Genomic DNA, 21,232 nt, shown 5'->3' on the forward strand with positions numbered 1-21,232 from the left:
TTGGAGTACGAGTGAGCCGGTGCTTGGAGGCACGTGTTGGAGTGCGAGTGTGTGAGAGGATTTTCCCTTGCAAAACCTGCCTTGGATGCCTGAACCCCTAGATTCTTCCCCACTTGTACATATATTGCATCTGGTGTTGTGTAAATAAACTGTCAAGTTGAACTGCAAATTCCTGTATGCGCCTGACTCCTCCCTTACCCATGACAGAAGCCGATCAAAGGAGCTCAGAGGGATTGATCTAATGTGTTGGCAGAGGCTGTATCAAGACTAATGTGGTCTATCAGACGGTCTTGATGGTATATTGGTTAGGATTGAGATTATTTTGATTTTTCCAGTTTATGAGGTTGGTTTTCTTGGCAATGCATATGGCAGTGAAAACCATGTGGGCTGTATTCATCTCTGCAGTGACGTCATCCAAGTTGCCCAACAAGCAAACTAGAGGGCAGGTTGTATGTTACATTTCAGACACTTTGATAGGTCGTCACATTTCCCAGGCCAAAACCTTTGAACTGGTGGACAGAACCAAAGAGCATGGATATAATTGTCTCCATGTAGTATTTTGTATTGTATTAATTGCAGACTGGGACTTCTAATCAATTGAAAGGTTTTTAAGCATACCTGTCAGGGACCTGGGTCTGAGGGACCTAAGGTCCATGAGCAGTGTGGACTTGTTATTATTATATGTGTTTTAGCTGCTCTGTGCTGCTGTTGTGTGTTTGCTCATTGTATGTATAGGCAGGTGTGTGCTGGGTGTCTGCGTGTGTTTGCTGGTGCGGCTGTTTCCTGTAGGCCAGGTAACAGGCACCTGCAGGCCTGGTGGGTGTGGCCCTGCTAGGGGGCTGGCCACATGGAGATCATGCCACACACCTGCTGCTGATCAGGTGCATCGGAGGAGCTATTTAAGAGTATGATGGAGCTCCCACTGACCCAGGATCGTTGAGTGAGACGTCACATCACTGTTTTTAGAGAGACAAGTTCAGTGAGGGTATGCTCACAGTAGTTAGTGTCCTGACAGCTGTTTCTATTGTTTCCCCCAGGAGGAGCGTGGAAAGCCAGAGAGCAGCGAGCACAGGGAGTACAGACACATGGAGCGGAGAGAATGAGGCACAGACTTATTGGGAAGAAGACACGACACAGGAGTCAGGGGAGCGCGGGATTTATTGTGTGAACAATTTACAGCACTGTAAATAAACGCACTGTTCATCATAAAGAGTCCTGCGTTTGGGTCTTCATTCCCCACATCCCCACATCCGCCACGCAGACCATGACAATACCTAAGACCAGAAGTTTTGGTCTAAGCTGACTGATAAGTCTGCTTCCCATTTTGCAATAGAACAGGATATTGATTGATCTATTTTAGAAAGTGTTCTGTATCTTTTTGACAATAATTTTTGGGTTTTACCTCTCTGTGAATCGCTACCTTATCGTGGTGGAGGGGTTTGTGTGTCCCAGGGATCCCAGGGACTATGTTGTCTGGGACCTTACCGGGATTACCTAGGATTACTAGGCCCCACCCTGAAGCCAGGCCCGGGGAGGGTGCCTGAGGGTGAGCGTCTGGTGGCTGGAACTTAATCTACGGGGCCCAGCAGGGCACAGCCCGAAAAAGGGCCATGGGCCCATCTTCCTGTAGGCCCACCACCCGCAGAAGGCACCGTAGGGGTCGGATGCATTGTGTGCCGGGCGGCGGCCAGGAGGCCCTGGCGGACTGATCCCCGGCGACCAAGACTGGCAATAGGGACATGGAATGTCACCTCTCTGGTGGGGAAGGACCCTGAGTTAGTGCGTGAGGTTGAGAGGTACTGGCTAGATAAAGTCGGGTTCACCTCAAGGCACGGCTTGGGCTCTGGAACCAGTCTCCTTGAGAGGGTCTGGACTTTGTCTTAGTCTGGTGTGGGTATCTTGGTATCCCCTTGGCTTGCTGCCTGTACGTTGGGTTTCTCCCAGTGGACAAGAGGGTTTGTTCCCTGCGCCTCCAGGTCGGGTAACAGGTCCTGACCATCAGCGCTTATGCACTGAGTGGCAGTGCAGAGTACCCAGCCTTCTTGGAGTCCCTGGGTGGGGTACTGGAGGGTGCTCCTCCAGGGGACTCTGTTGTCCTGAAGCTCAGCCAGCCTGAAAAGGACTATTTTTCTTCTGTTCATTCAGAGCAGAAAGTTAACCTCACAAAGACTGTTTTCTCTGAGCCTGCTCCTCTGACTCTTTGTGCTCCAGTGCTCAAGACAGCTGTGGTCGTCACCTGCAGTGCCACCACCTGCTCCACCATCTGCGGCTCCCACACCATTGCCTGCAACGCCACCACATGCGGTTTCCATGCTGTCGCCTGCAACGCCACCCTTGTCTGGTCCTGCCTCGTCTGGTCCTGCGGCTGCCACGCCCACATGTCCACGTCCTCCTCAGCCCGCATGTCCACATGCTGCTCGTCTCACACATCCACACCGTCGCAGGTCGGTGTGCAGAGACCTCCGCCTTCTGAGCTGTGTTGCTGCCTTCCTCGTGGCAGGCCTTCTGAACTGCTCCATCGCTGCTGCTGCTGCCTTCGCGGTCAGCCTCCTGAACTGTATCCTCGCCCCCACTGCCTTCCGCACGGCCGGCCACCAGACCTGCTCTGTCACACACCCTTGACAGTTTAGTTTATTCTTGTCTGAGTCAGAAACACTTTCACGTGGAGAGCTGCATTCATGAAAACTCACACATCAAAATACCAGCCTCTTATTTATCTTGGGGAAACTGTGAGATCATGAACTCTCCTCCTTGAAACAAATTGAAGGTTTCAGCATAAAAAAATATGACAACCTTCAATTTATGGAATTGACATAGTAGTATGGACCGCATTTTTATGGTAGTCTTCAAATCTAGAGGCTAATGTCCAACGAACAACTTTGCGACACTTTCATAAAACCCAGAGAGCACTTTTAAAGAAAAACAGAAACTAGGTGAAAGTCTGGCCTCTCTTACACAAAATACAGAGGAATTATAGGTTGCTCAAGACTTTTGAACAATATAAGAGTTTTAAGAATAAATAAAAATATTAAGGTGCACTTCAACATTATAATTCAAATCACATGTAGTGTTAGAGTAAGGGTGTTATTTTTCTGGGCAGGAGACTGAACAGGATGTCCTGGACTTAGATAAGGCTAAGAATTGCTAGATCATTTTAATGCAGCAAGGTCAGGCTAGGGAGGTGTTTTTCTTCAAATAATAATATCAAAGAATAAATAACACTCTGTGTTTGGATGATTTTATGAAAACATGGAGCTTAAATGCTGCTCAGTGTTTGGTGTCTCAGAACCACCTGGCAATCCCATGAAGTATTCGACATGGCTCAAAACTGGGCACTTATTTTATTCCATTATTTTTTTACTCTTAAGCGCAGAAATATTTACATTAAACTCTGAAAAACAGTTTCAAACACAAGCAAGTTTTAGTAGAATGTTGGAAGTTTTCCATTCATTTCAATGGGACAAAAAATGCATAAAAAGCTTAATACTTTAAAAAGTATAAAAGTAATAAGCACCAAAAGTCATAGCCTGCATTAGCAAAAATAGCCTTGTGGTCGCAAATTTTGAAGCCATCCTGATAACCTTCTCCCACCAACGATGTGGAGATCCAAATCCAATTAAAATCAAGACACTCAAAAAGATGCTCTGTAAAAGAGTAGAATTCTTGGAACAGAGTTTAATACACTGAATCATATGAACAGCAGGAAAAATACATACAGACATTTAGCAAGAAAATTACAAAGCAGAAAGCAAGCAAAGCAAAACCCCGGGGTGTACAGCCTTAAGCACAGACAGCAGAGCAACACAGAGACGGACAGGTAGCAGCAGCAGGAGGAAAAGAGCCCTGGGGGTGTCCTCTGGTCCCCTAATATAGGGACCAGTATCCCCGCCCCCTGCTGTTGGGTAACTTTCCCACGCACCCAGGAACAGCAGGTGCAGGGTCAAATACCGGCCAGAGTTCACACCTGGCCCTGGCTGAGGGCCCGGTCCAAAGTGACACCAATAGGTTAACCCTTTGCTTTACCCTCTGACAATAGGTCACAACATGGTCAAAGGTCACACATTAGTACAGCAAATAGCATAGTTTTTGTGATAATCTTATGATATTAATGTGAATAATACTTGGCCTAACTACATCAAATATATGAGTTAAATGCATTACATAAAAATAAACACTCCAGTGTAGGTTTATAGTGTGTGTGTGTACATGACAGTGATCTCATTATGTTGTTTTCAGTATCTCTGCTACCATGTAACATTTATTGTGTGTGTGTGTGTGTGTGTGTGTTTATATCGTATGATATTTTATTGTGATGTGTTCAGGATCTCTGTTACAATGTTACTGTTTTGGTTGTGCTGCATGAAAGACGTTACCAGAAGGGAAGGTTAGTTACCAGAGCTGGAGAGTGAGTTATTCAGGCGAACTCTCAACAGCATTAACTGCCCTGTTACTGTACCAACTTAATAAACCTCGATGAAGCAAAAATGTCTTGTGCTTAAGACTCTATATGAAAATTAAAATATATATGTTCAGTGCACATAGATATATAGTGTATATAGTTACATAGTTATACATATCACACAAAAATCCACCACAGCCTCACGGATCATTCAACAGCTGTTGTTTCATTTGTAGTTTCATTTAAGGACCGCTGCAACTGCTGTGCCTCTCCACACAGACAAAATCATGCCTGTGTGGAGAGGCACAGCAGCAGGGAAAATGCATTTGTGGCATTTCTTTCACCAATTAGTGTACTTTTAAACCTCATTAAATCACTAAAGCTGATTCTGAGGGAGGCACTCACTGATGTTTCACTCAGTGATCCAATAACACACACAGTCACACACTCACCTTTTCTCATCTTCAACATTTTATATCTGGGATACATGAAGACACCAAAGGCAGCAGCCAGGAGAACCACAGGAACCAGAAGAGCAAAGAGAACTATGGGCCAGACTGGAGGAGGACGTACTGTAATCAACACAAACACAAACATCCTGAACATCATCCAACAGATTTTGATGAATTAACATCAGAGTTCACTTCTTCTCTGAACTTCAACCTTTATCTGCGGCACTGACCTGTGATCTTGAGGTCTACATAAGTCTTGCTCTGATCTCGTCCATATTTTCGGACAGTGCATTTGTAGGTTCCACTGTCAGAGACTGTAGGGTTCCTCAGAGTGAGGCTGAGGTCTCCAGTCTGCAGAGCGTCGGCTCTCATTGATGTTCGGTTGGTGTAACGAATACTTTGTTCTTTAAAATCATCACTGCTCCGCAGACGCACGTGAACTATTTTGATGTTAAGGTCCTCTCGGTCCCACACTGCTGCTGTGGACTCCAGGGCAACATCAGCTGGTACGTGACAGGGCAGACGCACAGACTCCACCCCCTCATACACCTCCACTGCTGAGGCATGCTGGGAAGCTGAGGAGAGAACCATGAAGCAGTGCTGTGAGTTGGTGATACGGAATGAGGATGTAAATGCACAATGAGATCAGGTCAACGGTCAAAGTCTTTATAATGTAAAGATGAGGTCAGTGCACAGGTGATCAGTCCAACTAATCAGGTAAAGAGAAGAGGACCACAAACACAGGAAGGCTATCAGTGAATACCTGGACCTGCAAAGGACCTGAAGGACACACAGCATGAGACAGTTAGATCCATGTGAACGACATTAGAGGAGAGCAGGTCATCACACAGGACCACCTGTTTCTTATCACTAATATATAACCTGTGTATATCCTATAACATCAATCTGTCACATCATCTCTGCTCTTTCACTGCCTGTGTTTGCTTTTGACTTTTGGGGGTTTCTGAGTTTCATTTTGGACTTCAGTTAGTTTTGAGATGCTTTGCTGTCACCAAATAAAGACTCTAGTTATCATTTAGTCCTGATATTAAGTCAGTTTGACCATTTTAGTGAGTTTGTGCAGAGACAAGTGACCCAACAAAACATTCAAGTTTTCAAGAGTTTCTGAATTCTTTAAACAGTTCAGCAGTAAGGAATCAGCATGGACAGCACACCTAGTTAGAACACTCACCAAGTGAATCTTGAGATAAGAGACAAAACATTCATCAATTTTGGGCCTAAAAATATACATTAAAGTGTTAACCCAACTGACTGAAAGACAAACCAAGGCAATATTTATACAACAAATACCATTTATACATATATATTCATTTGAAATGGTACAATACATTACCAGCACTTTAAAAGTCTATTGTCCAGAAGCAGGTGTGAAAATATTAAATACTAAAAGAAATATTAAAAGTCATGTAAAAATTAACATTACAGCTCTTGTCATGAAGTATTTAAGTCAATAATGTACCAAAGTTGTCTTTATCTGGCAGAATACTCAAAAAATATCACGTGATGCACAAGGATCGAAAGTTTGGCATGAGTTACAAAACACTGAGAGAAAACATACCAAAGCAAAGAAAGTTTAATTTCCTTCAGACAATCTCTTCAAGTGTTCACAGTTTCTTTGAAAACCATTCTTGAATAACAACAGATAAGCAAGACACCATCACCAGAGGAAAAGTAAAATGTCAAAGAATGATTATGCAAAACCTTCACAATGCACTTATTGCAAGCAAAACCCAAACATTTAACATAGTTATTCATCCTTCTGTGCATTGCGTCCATTCTGCATCACATCGCCTAGAGCAGGGGTGGGCAATTCCAGGCCCCGAGGGCCGGTGTCCCTGCAGGTTTTAGATCTCACCTTGGGTCAACACACCTGAATCACATGATTAGTTCGTTACCAGGCCTCTGGAGGACATCAGGACGTGTTGAGGAGATAATTTAGCCATTTAAATCAGCTGTGTTGGTTCAAGGACACATGTAAAACCTGCAGGGACACCGGCCCTCGGTGCCCACCCCTGGCCTAGAGCGTCAGATCAAACAACATGACAATGCCAGTACCACGAGAATACAAAACTGAGTATGAGGCTCTGAAGTCATTCAAAGCTGTGTCAACCAGCAAACTTGAAGAGTCATTCCAGCTTGTGTGTTGTTCTCCAGCTAATGAATCTTGCATAGTACGTACTTGTTCAATACGTCTAAACAAATATTAAAGCCTTCCTCCAGAGTAAGCGACAACACAAGTGGAGTGGAAGCAGTGGAAACGTATCAAAGAGCAAACAGAAGATGGAGCTCATTTTCACACCAAACTTCAGAAACACACTGCCACTCTGTCAGAGCTTATGGTTGTCTACCAAGACAAATCAAGAAGTGAAACAACCACCCATTTCCACCTAGTTCAAAATCAAAACAGGGAGTACAGGAACATGATAAGAAATTGCAATGAAACAACAATTATTGTGTATGTTGACTTGTCTGAGGCCTGGAAATGTAAATTCATCTCAGAAGTACAATCCTGTCATTATGGACAAAACCTCCCACAGATAACTCTTCACACTGGCATGTTTTACACCAAACATGAAAAGGCAGGGTTCAGCACAATTTTAGAGTCCAAGCACCAGGATGCAGCAGCCATGGATCAAGCCCTGAAAGATATTCATGTCAGATTGCCATACATTCTCGAGCTACACTATGTTACCACTGACTAGTTCCCGTCTTACAACACTATACTCATGCAACCCTTGAAATCTATTACAGGAACTAGACTAACTCATCAAGTATTAGCTCAGGGGAATATCATCCATTTCATGTTTCTGCAGTGAGCCAAAGATCTGTCAGTGTTTCAGTCTTACTCTTTTGATTCTGGATGAACATCAGAATTCGAGGGCTGTTGCAAAACAAAGTCCTCTGGTGATCTTGATGGAAGCAATGGAGAAAGAGCTCAGTACAGCACCTGATGGTACTACAACTAGAGCAGGGTCAAGTGATGTTTGTAGAGGAGACTGGCTTGTTGTCATGTATGACCAAAACTGATGGCTGGCTAAAGCTTTAACAGTTAATGAAGAGCATCAAGATCGTCATGTAGAAATATTTCATCATCATGGGCCAAATGTCGGATTTCAACAAAGAAAAAAGGACGCCAAGATGTCTGCTTTGTTCCATTTGCTGCTGTTTTAGTTAATCTTAATGAACCATCATCACCAGTCTACACAAGCAGAAGCTGGGACATATACCAAATATCTCATGGACAAATGTTCGGAATTATCTTCTCCATGACCAACATAGGGAGATTTTTTTGAACTACAAACTGATTATATGTGTCGAGCTTACACACTTCTCCAGCAAAAATGTACATTATTAAAACATGTTACACCTGGGAGATTGTACCAAAACATGGTGAGACAATCTGAACTTTGTGTAACAATAATATGTAAATATGTTTTTGAAAAATCAAAAAATATTTTTTAGAAGATTAGAACCTGTTTTGTCCCTAATCTCAGGAATCACTGTCACCACTGCACGTTGATCCTGGATAACTTTTCTTTGTGAACTAAAGAAACTGTGTTTATTGTAGCCACAGAACCTGTCCTGTCCTGTCTCCCCCCCCCCAGGCATTGCAGATGCCCCGCCCTCTGTATTATCATGGGGTCTAATAACAGTATAAAGAGCCTTGCAGCGACTGTTGGTGTGATGTGATAAATAAATAAAACTAAATTATAATAAATAAAGTGTGATATGTAACAGTGCTTCAAACAGCTTTCACATGTGTTGTGACCACAGGCTTCCCACGCCTAAACAGACACAGCCACAGCATCGGGCTTTTAACAATAATTTATTTACGTCAATGGCACTCAGTACAACGATAGTGGGAGTGTATGATTTCAGGGTGAGCGAAGGCCAACACAACAAACAAAACCCAACCTGGACTTCGGTTCCCCTTTGACCTCTTCAAGAAAAGAAAGAAAAGAATTGACACGGTCTGACCTCCCTGATCTAACAACACAGGAGAAAACAAAGCTTCCCAAAATAATCGGCAGCTCACCCCTACTTGCTCCGCACTTCACTTACATGCCCGAATGTAACAAAATAGCTGCGGCTGCTCCATCTGGACTGGAGGCAAGTGCCCAGGAAGTTTCCCACAGCCCCCACACCGCGGCTCTTTCGTCGTCTTTTTATAGATTACGCCCACAGCGGGAGCCAGTTACATCAGGCCGTTCCTTCCGTCCACCAATTACAGCCGAGCCCCTGCACAGGTGAACTGGCATACACAGATTCCGAAACAAACAAACAACACACGCATGTAACACATGATAAAAAGATATTTACTGCCTGATTGATCTTTTGACACGAGCAATAATCAGGAGAGGAGATGCACTACCATAAAACTCAAAGTAGAAGCGCAGGAAAATCCAAGCATTCACAGCAAGTGGAGATGTGAGGATAGCATGGGAGCAGTGAGGAGCTAAAATGTGAGCTAACTGTGTCTCTGATAGCTTACTGATTCTCGTGTGTAGCCTCGTTAGTATAAGTGTTTCCTGTCTGTGTGTAACGTAAACTGAGCTCAGAGGTGTTTGTTTTAAATGTGAAGTCCAGAACAAACTGAGGACCTGATGGAGGCTGATCTGTTTGATCCGCCCTGCATGATAGCCGCAGAGGTTTGATCAGGACACAGAGAGCAGACGTCAGTGTGTGTGCATGCAGAGAATCAGAGCGTCTTTCTTACCGAGTAAGAGGAGCAGCGGCATCAACTGCATCTTCCCCCTGCAGTCAAAGTCCCGTTAAATCTGATGCTCAGACAGACTGCAGGCACACCCAGAGAAAGACGCACAATCACCAGTTTACTTTCACTTTCACAGCAGGGCTCCAGGATCTAAGCTTTAGGAGGAATCAGCTCCAATCATGCACGCAGTGGATTCCAATTTAAAATTGAAGAAAACAAGTATATAAATCATTTTAGTGTCTGCTTGGAGCTGAACTCACTCATGTCACACTACAGTGTTTGTTTCTATAGCAACATAATTAACTGGATATCCAAGAATAAGCCAGAATCAATAACTACAGATGTTTATTTAATGTGGTGTTTCAGGGCAGAGCCTTTAATTATGAAACTTGGTCAAAGGCTCAATTGTGATTATTTTTACAACAAAGTTAAAGAACGATTTGCAGCAAAGCAGAAAAGATGAAAAATGTGCAAAACGTTGTTTCTGCCTCTGCACAGAGAGACAGCCCAGCATCAAGCACTTACAGCAGCACGACTCAGTACAGACCCTGGACCAGCAGACTGACACTGCACACACCTGGACACAAGTTAACAGGTCATAGTTCTTGTATTCATGTAATCCTCTCTTACTTTCTCCCACTCTCTGTGCTCCTCTCTCTCTCTCTGTGCTCTCACCCAAATAATATAGTGACGCACAATTTAAAAGCCAATAAAAGGCATGAAATCATCTGTTTTTAACACACATCTGTGCACATCTGGCAAATAGAGACATGCCAGGATCAGAATCACGTTTATTCCCAGGTTTGAACACAAATGATGACTTTGTCCTGGTGTCTCCATGAAAAATAAAGACAGAGTGGTCCAGAGAAGAATATACTGTATGGTAGTTACAGTACGTCTCTGTATAAATACACATACCATGATATGCACTACCTGCAGATATTAGAATAGAAATCAGAGCTTATGTCAGGGCTGTAATTTATTAACTAATAATGATTAATGAGGTTACGTCATTAAACACATGCACAATAAAATACTTTAATTACTACTCCAAAGACTGACTTTATATATCCTGACAGCTGTGAGGGAGCCCCGCCCTCATGCACGCTCTGTTACTATAGTAACTTCACAGAAGCCATGTTATTGGTCTAATTAAGAATGCTCCAAAAGCACAAACACAGCCCAGAGGTCCAGTTCAGGTGAAGCTAGCAGCTACAGCCACCTGTGTCACCATCCACCTGTCAGTCAGAAAGGCCACGCCCCTAATAATGCAAACTTTCATATAAAAACAGGCGTTATGAAGAGACACCGAACAGTTTGTGTATCAGGCTGCAAACATGTTTGTTTCTGCTGTAAACTTTGACACGAGTCTGATTCACTGCTTTCTGTCTGTTTGGGTTCTCAGACTGTGGGTTGTGACCCCCCAGGTGGGACATGGAGACGCTGCATAGCTGTGGATGGAAAAGTGGCCCATGATAAAGAGCCCAGTGACAGGTGACATATTAGCTCCTGTATCAAAGTTGGCAGGTTTACTTCCTGCTGACACACCTGGTCTCCCCCATCAGCTGTCCACCTGTTCATCCTCCAGCAGTTTGAAAGCTTTAGCAGGGTAAACGTTGAGTCTCTGTCCTCTCTCATGTTGGCTTGTTTGGTTTGGACCTCTGCATGTTGTCTCCCCTCTGACCTCCTCAGCCAGTCACTCACAGCTCCTTCAGGATAACATGTTGGAGTCACTCTGGGAGAACTCACCTGCCTGCACACTCTGTCCACATCTCCACCCACACCTTTCCCACTCAGTGTGGGACCACCTGTTCTCTTTGTAAGTAAACTGTTAAAGGTAGCTCCAGGTTCTACATCTGCATTCACAGCTGTTGTGTTTAATTATGAGACTGATAAATATTCAGACATGTTTTTGTTTTATGGGTTTCGGGGATTTTATTCAATACATGAGACTTTAAAGATTAAAGAAAAGCAATCATGCAGTAACATAAAACACTGACAATCATACAGAAAGATGTTAAAAGTAAAACATTCTTCAGGTTAAAGGGAGTTCTTCCTGCCTACTGTCACCAAGTGCTGATCATACCAGTGCATGAGGAGTGAGATTTCCAACAACAAGCATCTGATGGCAGCAGGAAAGCTGAGGAGAGGAGCCGTCACTGACTGTCTGTGTGTAACTGAATTATTGTTCATGATAAACAATCAAATAACTGAGCTTCAGGAGACACAAAGAGAAGAAGAGGAGCAGAGTGAAGGATGAAAGTCGTCCATCAGACCGAGTGTGTCCTCAGCTTCCTGTTCAGAGACAAACATCACTGATGTCAGCTCTCAGCTGTTCACCTCTGACCTTTATTTAAACACAGCTGTATGGAAATGTTACCTGCTGTCAATCAATGCACAACACCTGGATCAGCTGACTGCTCTGGAACACACACAGATACAGTTTAAAGTATTAGATATGTCCTCTGTGAGTGTGTGTGTGTGTGTGTGTGTGTGTGTGTGTTTGTGTGTGTGTGTTTGTGTGTGTGTGTGTGTGGATAGAGCACCACTATGTTTAATATTAGTCAGTTTAGTTATTACTCTAGCGCTCCTACAGCCTCATTGAGAAAACATAATGTGGGCTTTTAGAGTTCTTATGATAAATAAAACACTTCATTTTCAGGTATATATGTTGTTTTATCTATATCGCCTCTGTCAGTGCGCCCCAGGGTGGCTGTGGCTACATGTAGCTTGCCATCACCAGTGTGTGAATGTGTGAATGGGTGGATGACTGGATGTGTAAAGCGCTTTGGGGTCCTTAGGGACTAGTAAAGCGCTATACAAATACAGGCCATTTACCATTTTACCATTTACCTGCTTTCTTCTTATAATTAGACCCCATTCCTACAAAACTGCTCAAAGAAGTCCTGCCATTAATTAATTCTTCAATCTTAAATATGATCAACCTATCTCTAATAATCGGCTATGTACCACAGGCCTTCAAGCTGGCTGTAGTTAAACCTTTACTTAAAAATCATCTCTAGACCCAGCTGTCTTAGCTAATTACAGGCCAATCTCCAACCTTCCTTTCATATCAAACATCCTTGAAAGAGTAGTTGTCAAACAGCTAACAGATCATCTGCAGAGGAATGGCTTATTTGAAGCGTTTCAGTCAGGTTTCAGAGCTCATCACAGCACAGAAACAGCTTTAGTGAAGGTTACAAATGATCTTCTTATGGCCTCTGACAGTGGACTCATCTCTGTGCTTGTCCTGCTAGACCTCAGTGCTGCGTTCGATACTGTTGATCATAATATCCTATTATCTCTGCAGGAATGTCTTGAAGACATAAAGACCTGGATGGCCTCTAACTTTCTGCTTCTTAATTCAGATCAAACTGAGGTTATTGTACTCGGCCCTGAAAATCTTAGAAATATGGTATCTAAGCAGATTCTTACTCTGGATGGTAGTGATGGGTAGATGAGGCCTCGTGAAGCGTTTCAGCACATTCCCCAAACTGTATCGATACTGTGTCGACACAGTGTTGCTGTTTTGCTCCAACGTTGTCATCCCTTATGTAGCCGGTGTATCAGAGAAACTCAGGAGAGTTTTCTCCAAGCACGACATCCCAGTGTACTTCAGACCCAGCAACACACTCAGACACAAACTGGTTCACCCGAAAGACAAAACTCCAAAACACAGACTTAACAACGTGGTGTATGCGGTACAGTGCAGCGAGGAATGCCCAGACCTCTACATTGGAGAGACCAAACAGCCACTTCACAAGCGCATGGCACAACATAGAAGAGCGACCTCCACAGGACAAGACTCAGCAGTCCACCTGCATCTTAAGGTCAAAGGTCACTCTTTCGAGGATGCCAATGTTCACATTTTGGACAGAGAGGACAGATGGTTTGAAAGAGGAGTGAAAGAGGCCATCTATGTCCACTGTGAGCGACCATCTTTGAACAGAGGCGGTGGTTTATGACACCAACTGTCTGCCATCTATAATCCAGTTTTGAGTTCCCTCCCCAGACGCCTTAACGCCCACTCACATCCTGGGTCATCTGACCTCAGGAATTCACATGACAAGGTGCGGCCAGGTTTCACAATGAGCTCACCCGAAACCCTGGCTGATTAGGTCCCACACCCGCTTTCACACCTTGGCGCATGTGATTAGAGGATCACCAGGGGTCCTTTGTCCCTCCTTGGGGGGATACTCCCACTGGGTTTAAATCTGGGACTCTCGGCCATTTGACCTTAGAACTGAAGAAGCTTCTCGGATGAGAGGTGAAACGTCTTCAAGCAACTTAAAGAAGTCCAGACGCTTTTCTTTGCAAACTCCTTTGACTACGATGACCTGGATGACTGAGAACCTTCACAGACATGTTTTGCTCCATACTGACACCTGCTGGACCTTAAATATCATTGCAGGCAACTTACTTGAGACTCACAACAGACACTGATTCAATGACCTAGTCATACTTGTACACTGTAAGGTATTGTACTTTCCATGAAATCATTTTATCTTTTACGTTTCAAATATTGTAGACATCTTTAAAATATATTGTGAATGACATTAAGTGAAAATTAAAATGAAAGTATTGTGAATGTAATATTACCCATTTGACTCAGAGTTTATTATAAAATTTCTATTCAGAAAAATAAGTTTATCCAATGTTTTTGCATTCAGTCTGTTGCATTTTTTTTTTTTTTTTTTTTTTTACACCATTTCCCCAGCTTTGGAAAACTCACGGGCACAGATGAAGCTGGGGTACACAAACTGTAAAGCCAGGAGGAAAAGGTTCTGATAAGATGTCTTCCTCATCCCCCAGTACGTTAAAGGATCCTCTGATCTTGGAATGTTTCTCTCCGACACTCTCCACAATACTAAGGGGTTGGCAGTCCTCTATAATAAAAATCAGGGCTGCCTGGTCCAGAACAGATAGATGCTTGATTTCAAAATAATAAAACACATATTAATAAAAAAAAAATGATGATAAAGCTGTTCAATGTCTATGTAGGCCGACCTGTGTCTCCTCATTTTCATGTTTGGCTCTGTAATGCCTAAACACTGAGGAGGTGCTTTTGTTTGTGTAAGATATGCAGAACAGACGCGACATTTGACCTGCATAAAATGAAATAAATAATTTACACTTCAAGTCACATTGCTGTTTTTCCTATTCTGATAGATTACACTGAAACAAAGACAGACAAACTATTACCTTATTTGCAGTTAAAAGATCGAAATGATCCCACACAGCAGAAATATTTCTTTTTCTTTCGGGCTCCATTTTGTTATGGAGAGATGTGTTTTTTTGTTTTGTTTTTTTAATCTTTGCGAGAGTAATTTCGTGTTGTTTTTTTGTTTTTTTGTGGCGACTCATTCCGTTGGCAGATGCGGATGCGGTACCTTTTAAACACAGTTTGGCGCGTTGGCAATGAGCGATACAGCAGCTGTATCGATCACGTGACTTTTTCTTAAAGCGACGCACGCACCGATACAGGCATCGCTCTGTGAGCTTGATACATGCGTCGGTGCGTCAGTGTTGCAGGACCCATCACTACTGGATGGCATTACCTTGGCCTCCAGGAACACTGTGAGGAACCTTGGAGTCATTTTTGACTCGATTTTGACTTGACATTTTTTTCACATTTGGTAAATAAATCCACTTTCAGGTGTGTTGTTATGGTTACCTGTTGTCTCACCAGCTTTCCTCTACCTTCTGAAGATCACCTCACGGTAAACAACATCATCAGGGCCTAAAGACAGAAAAATGAATGAATGATGCTGCAGCTTCAGTTCTGACTCACAGTTTGAGTCCAGCTCAGTATCTCCATACTGACTCTGAACCATCATCTCTGTTAAAGACTTTTCCTCTGAGTCTGTGCTGGAAGGATGAATGAAGTCACACTAACTTTGCTATCACTGATTTTAAAAAGAGCACATCTGTGTTCAGAGAGAATAAAAAGTATCAGTTTCTACAGAACAAAACATCAAACAGAGATTAACCTTCTCAGCAGCTCCCACTGTGAAAGTTAATCAGACTAAAGAAGGTGTGTGTCCTTCATCACTACACTGAACCATCGTCATCATCATCTGTACCTGAAGTGCGAGTCCTCACATCAGAGTAGATAACATCTGGATCATCAGGACTTTTAGCTGGAAAACACACACAGAATCATTTACCTGAGAAACCGTGTGTGTGTGTGTGTGTGTTATGCTGCTGAGAGCACACGCAGCGTACCTCTCCTAGTGTCTCTCTGTCTGATGGTGACGTCACTGCAGTTCACATGTACAGGAGAGGAGGAGTGGAGCGCTCCTGAACAAAGAAACACAAACACATTCACAGGGTTTCAGAGTGATGGGGGCAGTGTTTTGGAAATGACAGTCTTCACTAGTGGGGATAGTTACAAAGCTTTCTTCGTTATGAATTAGCATTTGAAGAACCAGCAAAAATAAAACCCCAGAAACTCTTGTAGAGGACATAAAGTTAGAGACAGAAATGACAAGGAGCAGGTGCATCTAGTGCAGGTAGAGCTGCTGCAAAAACCCACAGAGCTCAGCAGCCAACGCAACAAATTCTGGATCCTTTGCTTTTAGTTAGCATTAGCAGCACATCCTGCGTCTGATGTGAAAGGACCTTTATGCTGCGCACAGTGTTGCCAACTCCTCAGTAAGGAAAATCGCTATTGGTTGTCCTAAAAGTCGCTAGAAGTCGCTAAATGACGTCATCACCTAATTTGCATAATTGGTCATGCTAATATAATTGTAACCAATGTTGCTGGAGAGAGAAATAACATCGTGGAAGAGACAAAGTGAGTAAAAAACGTCCTAAATGCATTTAGAATTTATTTAGAACTATAAATTAAATTTCTTTTAGTAATTATGTTTTTTTTTAATGTCACAATTCCAACCTTGCTCCTTTACCCGGGCTTGGACCGGCAAAAGTGACCCGAAATAAGCACTCTGGTGGAGTTTGTGTGTGTGTGTGTTTATAAGTAGTTTTAAACCTTGTGATCCACAAAACAGCATAAGAGTAAAAGAGTAAAAGAAGAACTGACTGCGTTAAAGCACCCGCTGCTTGTTAAGAGTAAAAGCGATACGCGCTTTCACGTCTTTTTTTAGCGACTTCTTTTAGAAAAAAAGTCGCTAGGGGGTCTGAAAACTCGCTAAATATAGCGACAAAGTCGCTAAGTTGGCAACACTGGCTGCGCACTGTGACTCACAGCAAAGGTCCCGGGTCAGCCCTGACTTTGTGTTAAACTAATCCTAAAGTAATAATGGTGTTTCTAACCACTGATATGCCACAACTTTATCCTTTCAACAGCTGCTGAAAGTTAGCGGACCTAGCTGCTATCGGATATTTACATACAGATCCTCCAGCTTCAAACTGTGTTACCCTTCAAGGACCTGCAGTTCAAAAAAGCGCCCCTCAGACAGCCAAACCCATCTGTTCTCTGATTGGATAGTTAAATTTGTGATTGACATGACATTGACCAATCAGATGAAAGGAAGAAAAACCGGGTCAAAATTCGTACTTGTAACTTGCAGAGTTTCACACGTATTTTTTTTTGGCTAAGTCCACATACAAATCCTTTTTACACATACAAAGCCTGACTTACAAGTACAAAATATTTATGACCACAATTTGAGCCCATATTAATCATCTATTTAAAAAACAACAACTCTGAAAGATTTCATACCTTTCTGTTTCCTCCAGAGAACTCCCCAAACCACCAAAACCAGAAGAACCATGGAAACCAGACCTGCTACAACCAGAATGAGGATGGAGGAGGAGGAGGGAGGAGCAGAGGAGTCTGTTACAGGAGAAACAAGAGCAGGAGAGTTCACAGGATTAGAGGAGGTGTGGGTGTGGAGATGAGGAGGAGGATCTGTAGGAGACATGATGAAGATGGTTCAGCCAGTTTATTTTCAGCTCAGGTTAGTTCATGTTTTTAAACAGGAAGTGATGTCATTGTTCTGACCTCTGACCCTCAGAAATCTCTGAGGAGATTCTCCAAACACATCAGTAGCACAGGAGTAGGGACCTTCATCAGACTGCTGGATGTTTGTGATGATGAACTCTGATTTATTTTTATTTCCAACAAGACTTTCATTAAAGAAGAAATTAGCTGTGATGATGTCACCATTACTCTGTTTGCAGCGCATAGTGACATCACTTCCTGCTGGCACAGGATCTGGAGGGATCTCCAGGATCAGACCTTTATTGGATCAGCAGACACAAACAGAGTGATGCAGAGAGCTCATGAGTCTGTGATTGGGATCAAATGTATTTGTGTTCTTGTTGGAGTCTCACTGATTGTTTTCACTTCATCAACTCACCTGCAGAAACAGTCGGTGCAGACAGCAGCAGCACACACACACCTGCAACAGGAGGGCAGAGTTATGTGAGGGTCAGAGGTCAGTGACTGACACAGCCTGAGTATATCATCTTGAAGAACAGTTCCTGTTCCATCAGTGAAATACAGTAAAGAGAGACGATATCAGAGGAAACAGTGTGTAAGATGACTGAACTGGTTTAGGAGGAAGTAAAACCAGTTTACTGTGATGGTTTAGTCAGGGACATTCAACACAGCATTGTTTCAGTCATCAAGACATTCCTGCACTTTAACTAACTGATGTGTATCATGTGGCTTGATGCTCACACACACAGGTGTACACAGACACACACAGGTGTACACAGACACACACAGGTGTACACAGACACACACAGGTGTACACAGACACACACAGGTGTACACAGACACACACAGGTGTACACAGACACACACTGTATCTTCCTTGGCTGCTGCCACTAAACATGTCGTGCATTATCCGTCCAGTGTGCTGCTCAGTAGGATTCAGTGTTTATTATTTACTGTTACTGATGCATATGATGGCTGTTGCTGTGGTTTCCTTAGTGTGCTGGCTTCTTTTTGCTTTTTCCTTCTTTTTGCTTGTTTTTCTTCAGGATGGGATCAAACAGATTTTAGTGTCTTTCCTCTCTCCGTCCCTCTTCTCCTCTATGTTTCTCTCCTTCTGTTAACTCTCTTCCCAACTTCTCTTTACTTTGTCTTTCTTCTGTCCCGGCCCCAGTCCTGTCTGTTCTGAGTGTAATAACTTAAAAGTAAAACAAATCGAATAAACTATGACATTTAGTGTAGCAAAGCCATAACGATCCCTTTGGGAAAATAACTGTGGAGGGCGTTTTTCTTGGCTTTCAGATTGTTCTAATTATTCTGATTGTTGCCGGTCAGGACAGGCACAAGAAATGGTGTCACCTGCATGTCAGTGAAACTGTATACTTACCTCCTACTGATGAAATAAATTAGATAAATATGATACAAACCACTGCACCTGTAATACTTAACATGCTTTAATGGCTCTAACAGGATATTATGATAACAGAATTGAACACATAATAAATTTGGGCAGATTTGTAGAAATGAGAGCTGCTCAGTCCAAACTGGCTGAAAGCCTTCTGTCCTGTTGGAGTCTGTGCTGTGAGTGGTTCTCATACAGTGCTCTTCTACACTACCTGAACTCTCACTTTACTCAATATTTACTGGCTGTATGAAATTTGCCTCATTCACACAAACACTTCTTTCTGTGCTTTTTCTATCAAAGCCCTTTCTGTCTAACATACATACACATACATCCACAGTCCAATGCATCTAACTTTGTGTTCGTGTCCTGCCCAAGGATGTTTAGCATGCAGACTGGAGCAGACTGGAATCAAACTACCAACCTCCAGGGTCTTAACAGATGCCCCACTCTACCTCCTGAGCTGTGAGAGTGAAAGAATGAAGGTGGGACTCACCGAGCAGGAGCAGAGAGGCAGCTGCAGCCTTCATGCTGTCTGGATGCTGACTGACTGTGTCAGACACCTTCAGCTTCCTTTCATCACTTCCCTTAGATCACATCGTGTGTCCCTGTGTGCTCTCTGTATGAATATGCTGCTGTTTCTCTGATGAGTTCAGCTCAGCTGTTCAGCAGGCTGCAGTACAAACTGTTGATGATGTCATGCAGAAATATTACATCAGCATCAGTAAATAATAAATACTGAAAGTTACTGTGGTGGTTTGATCCCTGGCTGCCTCAGTCTGCATGTCACCATCCATTTATCATTTACCACATGAAGCTGTTACTGTGCATTTGTGCTATATGAAGAAACTGAATTGAGTTGCTGAGGCTGTGATGAAGAGGAGGTGATTAAACAGGCTGTTACCCCCTCCACCCTCTGCACCACCTACTGGACAGACAGTGCAGCTCCTTCTCTCACAGATCACAACATCAGGAAAGCTTTCCTGCCTCAGACCCACACCTGCTTTCATTTGTTACAGTTTTACTTATTGTGCTTTATTTTATTAATGAATTTATTTGTATATTTTTATTCTATTCATTTATTTTTTCTTGTCATTCAATATTTACTCACTGAGCTGTTCGACCAGTGTACCTGTAAATACCTGTTATTTTTATAGGTTTACACAAACATCTTCTCTCTGTTGGAGCCTAACTCGTGCTCTAATAGCACCGTCTCAGTCTAACCAGGTAACTTTGCTGCCTGATACTCTACAGCGTACTTATCGCCTGCATCCAACAGTAAGACAAACCGAGCGTCTAAATCTAAACTCTCATACAGAACTTAAACCCTTTGCTTTACTACTGAATTATTCTTGACAGTTTCAGATTGTGGTGCAGATTTAAATTGATACAAAAAATCTGTTGGTCACTTTAAATCTTGTCAAAGCACAGAGACACTACGAGCCCCTCACTGATCCTCACAGAGACCAGAGGAGGGTGGATGAACTGTTGGTGTCTTTGCTGATGGGTTAGATGAGATAATGACGTCACACAGAGGGTCTGTTACAGGGAACGATGGTCCTGGTGTCCCACAGTGACCACACATGAGAGCAGGTCATGTTACAGTTATTGATGGCATCATTGTGAGTGTAAATCAGGACTTATTAAAGAGTCACTTTTACTGTTTGAAACTGTTCAAAGGTTCCTGATCAACAGTTCCTGCTGCAGTTTCAGATCCTCTCTCTGCTCACAGGAGAATCAAACCACCGAAGGAGACGACTGACCTTTGACCTCTGACTCTCAGCATGTTTGCTCTGCAGCTTATAAACAAGCGTCTCATAATAAGATGATATAATAAAATATCTCATTACAATCATGTCAGATATTTGTGTTGTTGACATTAAAGTCACAGTTATAGATCATGAGAGCAGAAGTGTTGTGTTCAGGTTTGACTGAGCTGCTGTCATTAGATTTAAATAGAAGTGAGCGTCCAGCCAATGAGATCAGTTCTGCTCTGTGTGCTCTCTCCTGGTTGGTCTGTGGATGTTTCCATGCTGTTGTCGTTACAGGTTATTTTAGTGTGATGGTGTTTCTCCTTCAGCTCGGCTCTGTTTGTCGGGGTCAAAGGTCGTAGGTCCAGTGTTATGAGTTTCTATAACGTCTTCATGTTTTTTGGTTCTGAGATATGTTTCAGTTCCTGGTTTCTGTTACCATGACGTTGTGTCTCTGTTTTGTGTCTCTGGGTTTCTTATAGGTGACTTCTGGTTCTTTCGTTCTCCTGGTCCCCTCTGTGAGTTTTGTCCTTTGGTGTCACTGTTATGAAGCCAGTCAGGTGTCTCTGTTTGGGTACCTGTGTGAGGGC

General features: G+C 43.0%; 2 protein-coding genes and 1 long non-coding RNA gene across 4 annotated transcripts in view; 1 reads left to right on the forward strand and 2 right to left on the reverse strand.

Annotated features, from left to right (window-relative positions):
* The window catches only part of LOC112844690 (titin), a 46,945-nt gene extending 37,200 nt beyond the window's left edge, over window positions 1–9,745 (reverse strand). The window contains exons 1-3 of the mRNA XM_025904323.1: window positions 9,590–9,745; window positions 5,082–5,426; window positions 4,852–4,971 (exon numbers count right to left, since the gene is read on the reverse strand). Coding sequence (XP_025760108.1) covers window positions 4,852–4,971; window positions 5,082–5,426; window positions 9,590–9,620 — 496 coding nt within the window. The 5' untranslated portion in view covers window positions 9,621–9,745. The remainder of the gene's footprint in view (window positions 1–4,851; window positions 4,972–5,081; window positions 5,427–9,589) is intronic.
* A 101-nt stretch (window positions 9,746–9,846) lies between these two features.
* On the forward strand, window positions 9,847–11,773 carry LOC102082371 (uncharacterized). The gene is made up of 3 exons (XR_002060047.2): window positions 9,847–10,181; window positions 10,992–11,405; window positions 11,626–11,773. It is a non-coding gene; the product is annotated as an uncharacterized LOC102082371 (long non-coding RNA).
* LOC109199742 (uncharacterized) lies at window positions 11,520–19,531 on the reverse strand. 2 transcript variants are annotated; one of them, XM_025904320.1, is made up of 9 exons: window positions 19,388–19,531; window positions 17,911–17,952; window positions 17,553–17,789; window positions 17,271–17,384; window positions 15,812–15,886; window positions 15,670–15,726; window positions 15,261–15,326; window positions 11,967–12,008; window positions 11,520–11,881 (listed from the first exon to the last, which is right to left on the reverse strand). In XM_025904320.1, exons 1-7 carry the CDS (start codon window positions 19,419–19,421, stop codon window positions 15,283–15,285), a joined length of 603 nt encoding a protein of 200 aa, XP_025760105.1. In that variant the 5' UTR covers window positions 19,422–19,531; the 3' UTR covers window positions 11,520–11,881; window positions 11,967–12,008; window positions 15,261–15,282. The 2 variants fall into 2 exon arrangements, with proteins under 2 accessions (XP_025760105.1, XP_025760106.1); XM_025904321.1 differs by lacking the exon at window positions 17,553–17,789 and having other exon boundaries at window positions 19,388–19,513.
* Between the last annotated feature and the right edge of the window lie 1,701 nt (window positions 19,532–21,232).

Source organism: Oreochromis niloticus, unplaced genomic scaffold (assembly GCF_001858045.2).
Source record: "Oreochromis niloticus isolate F11D_XX unplaced genomic scaffold, O_niloticus_UMD_NMBU tig00000744_pilon, whole genome shotgun sequence".
NCBI classification, from domain to species: Eukaryota; Metazoa; Chordata; class Actinopteri; order Cichliformes; family Cichlidae; genus Oreochromis; species Oreochromis niloticus.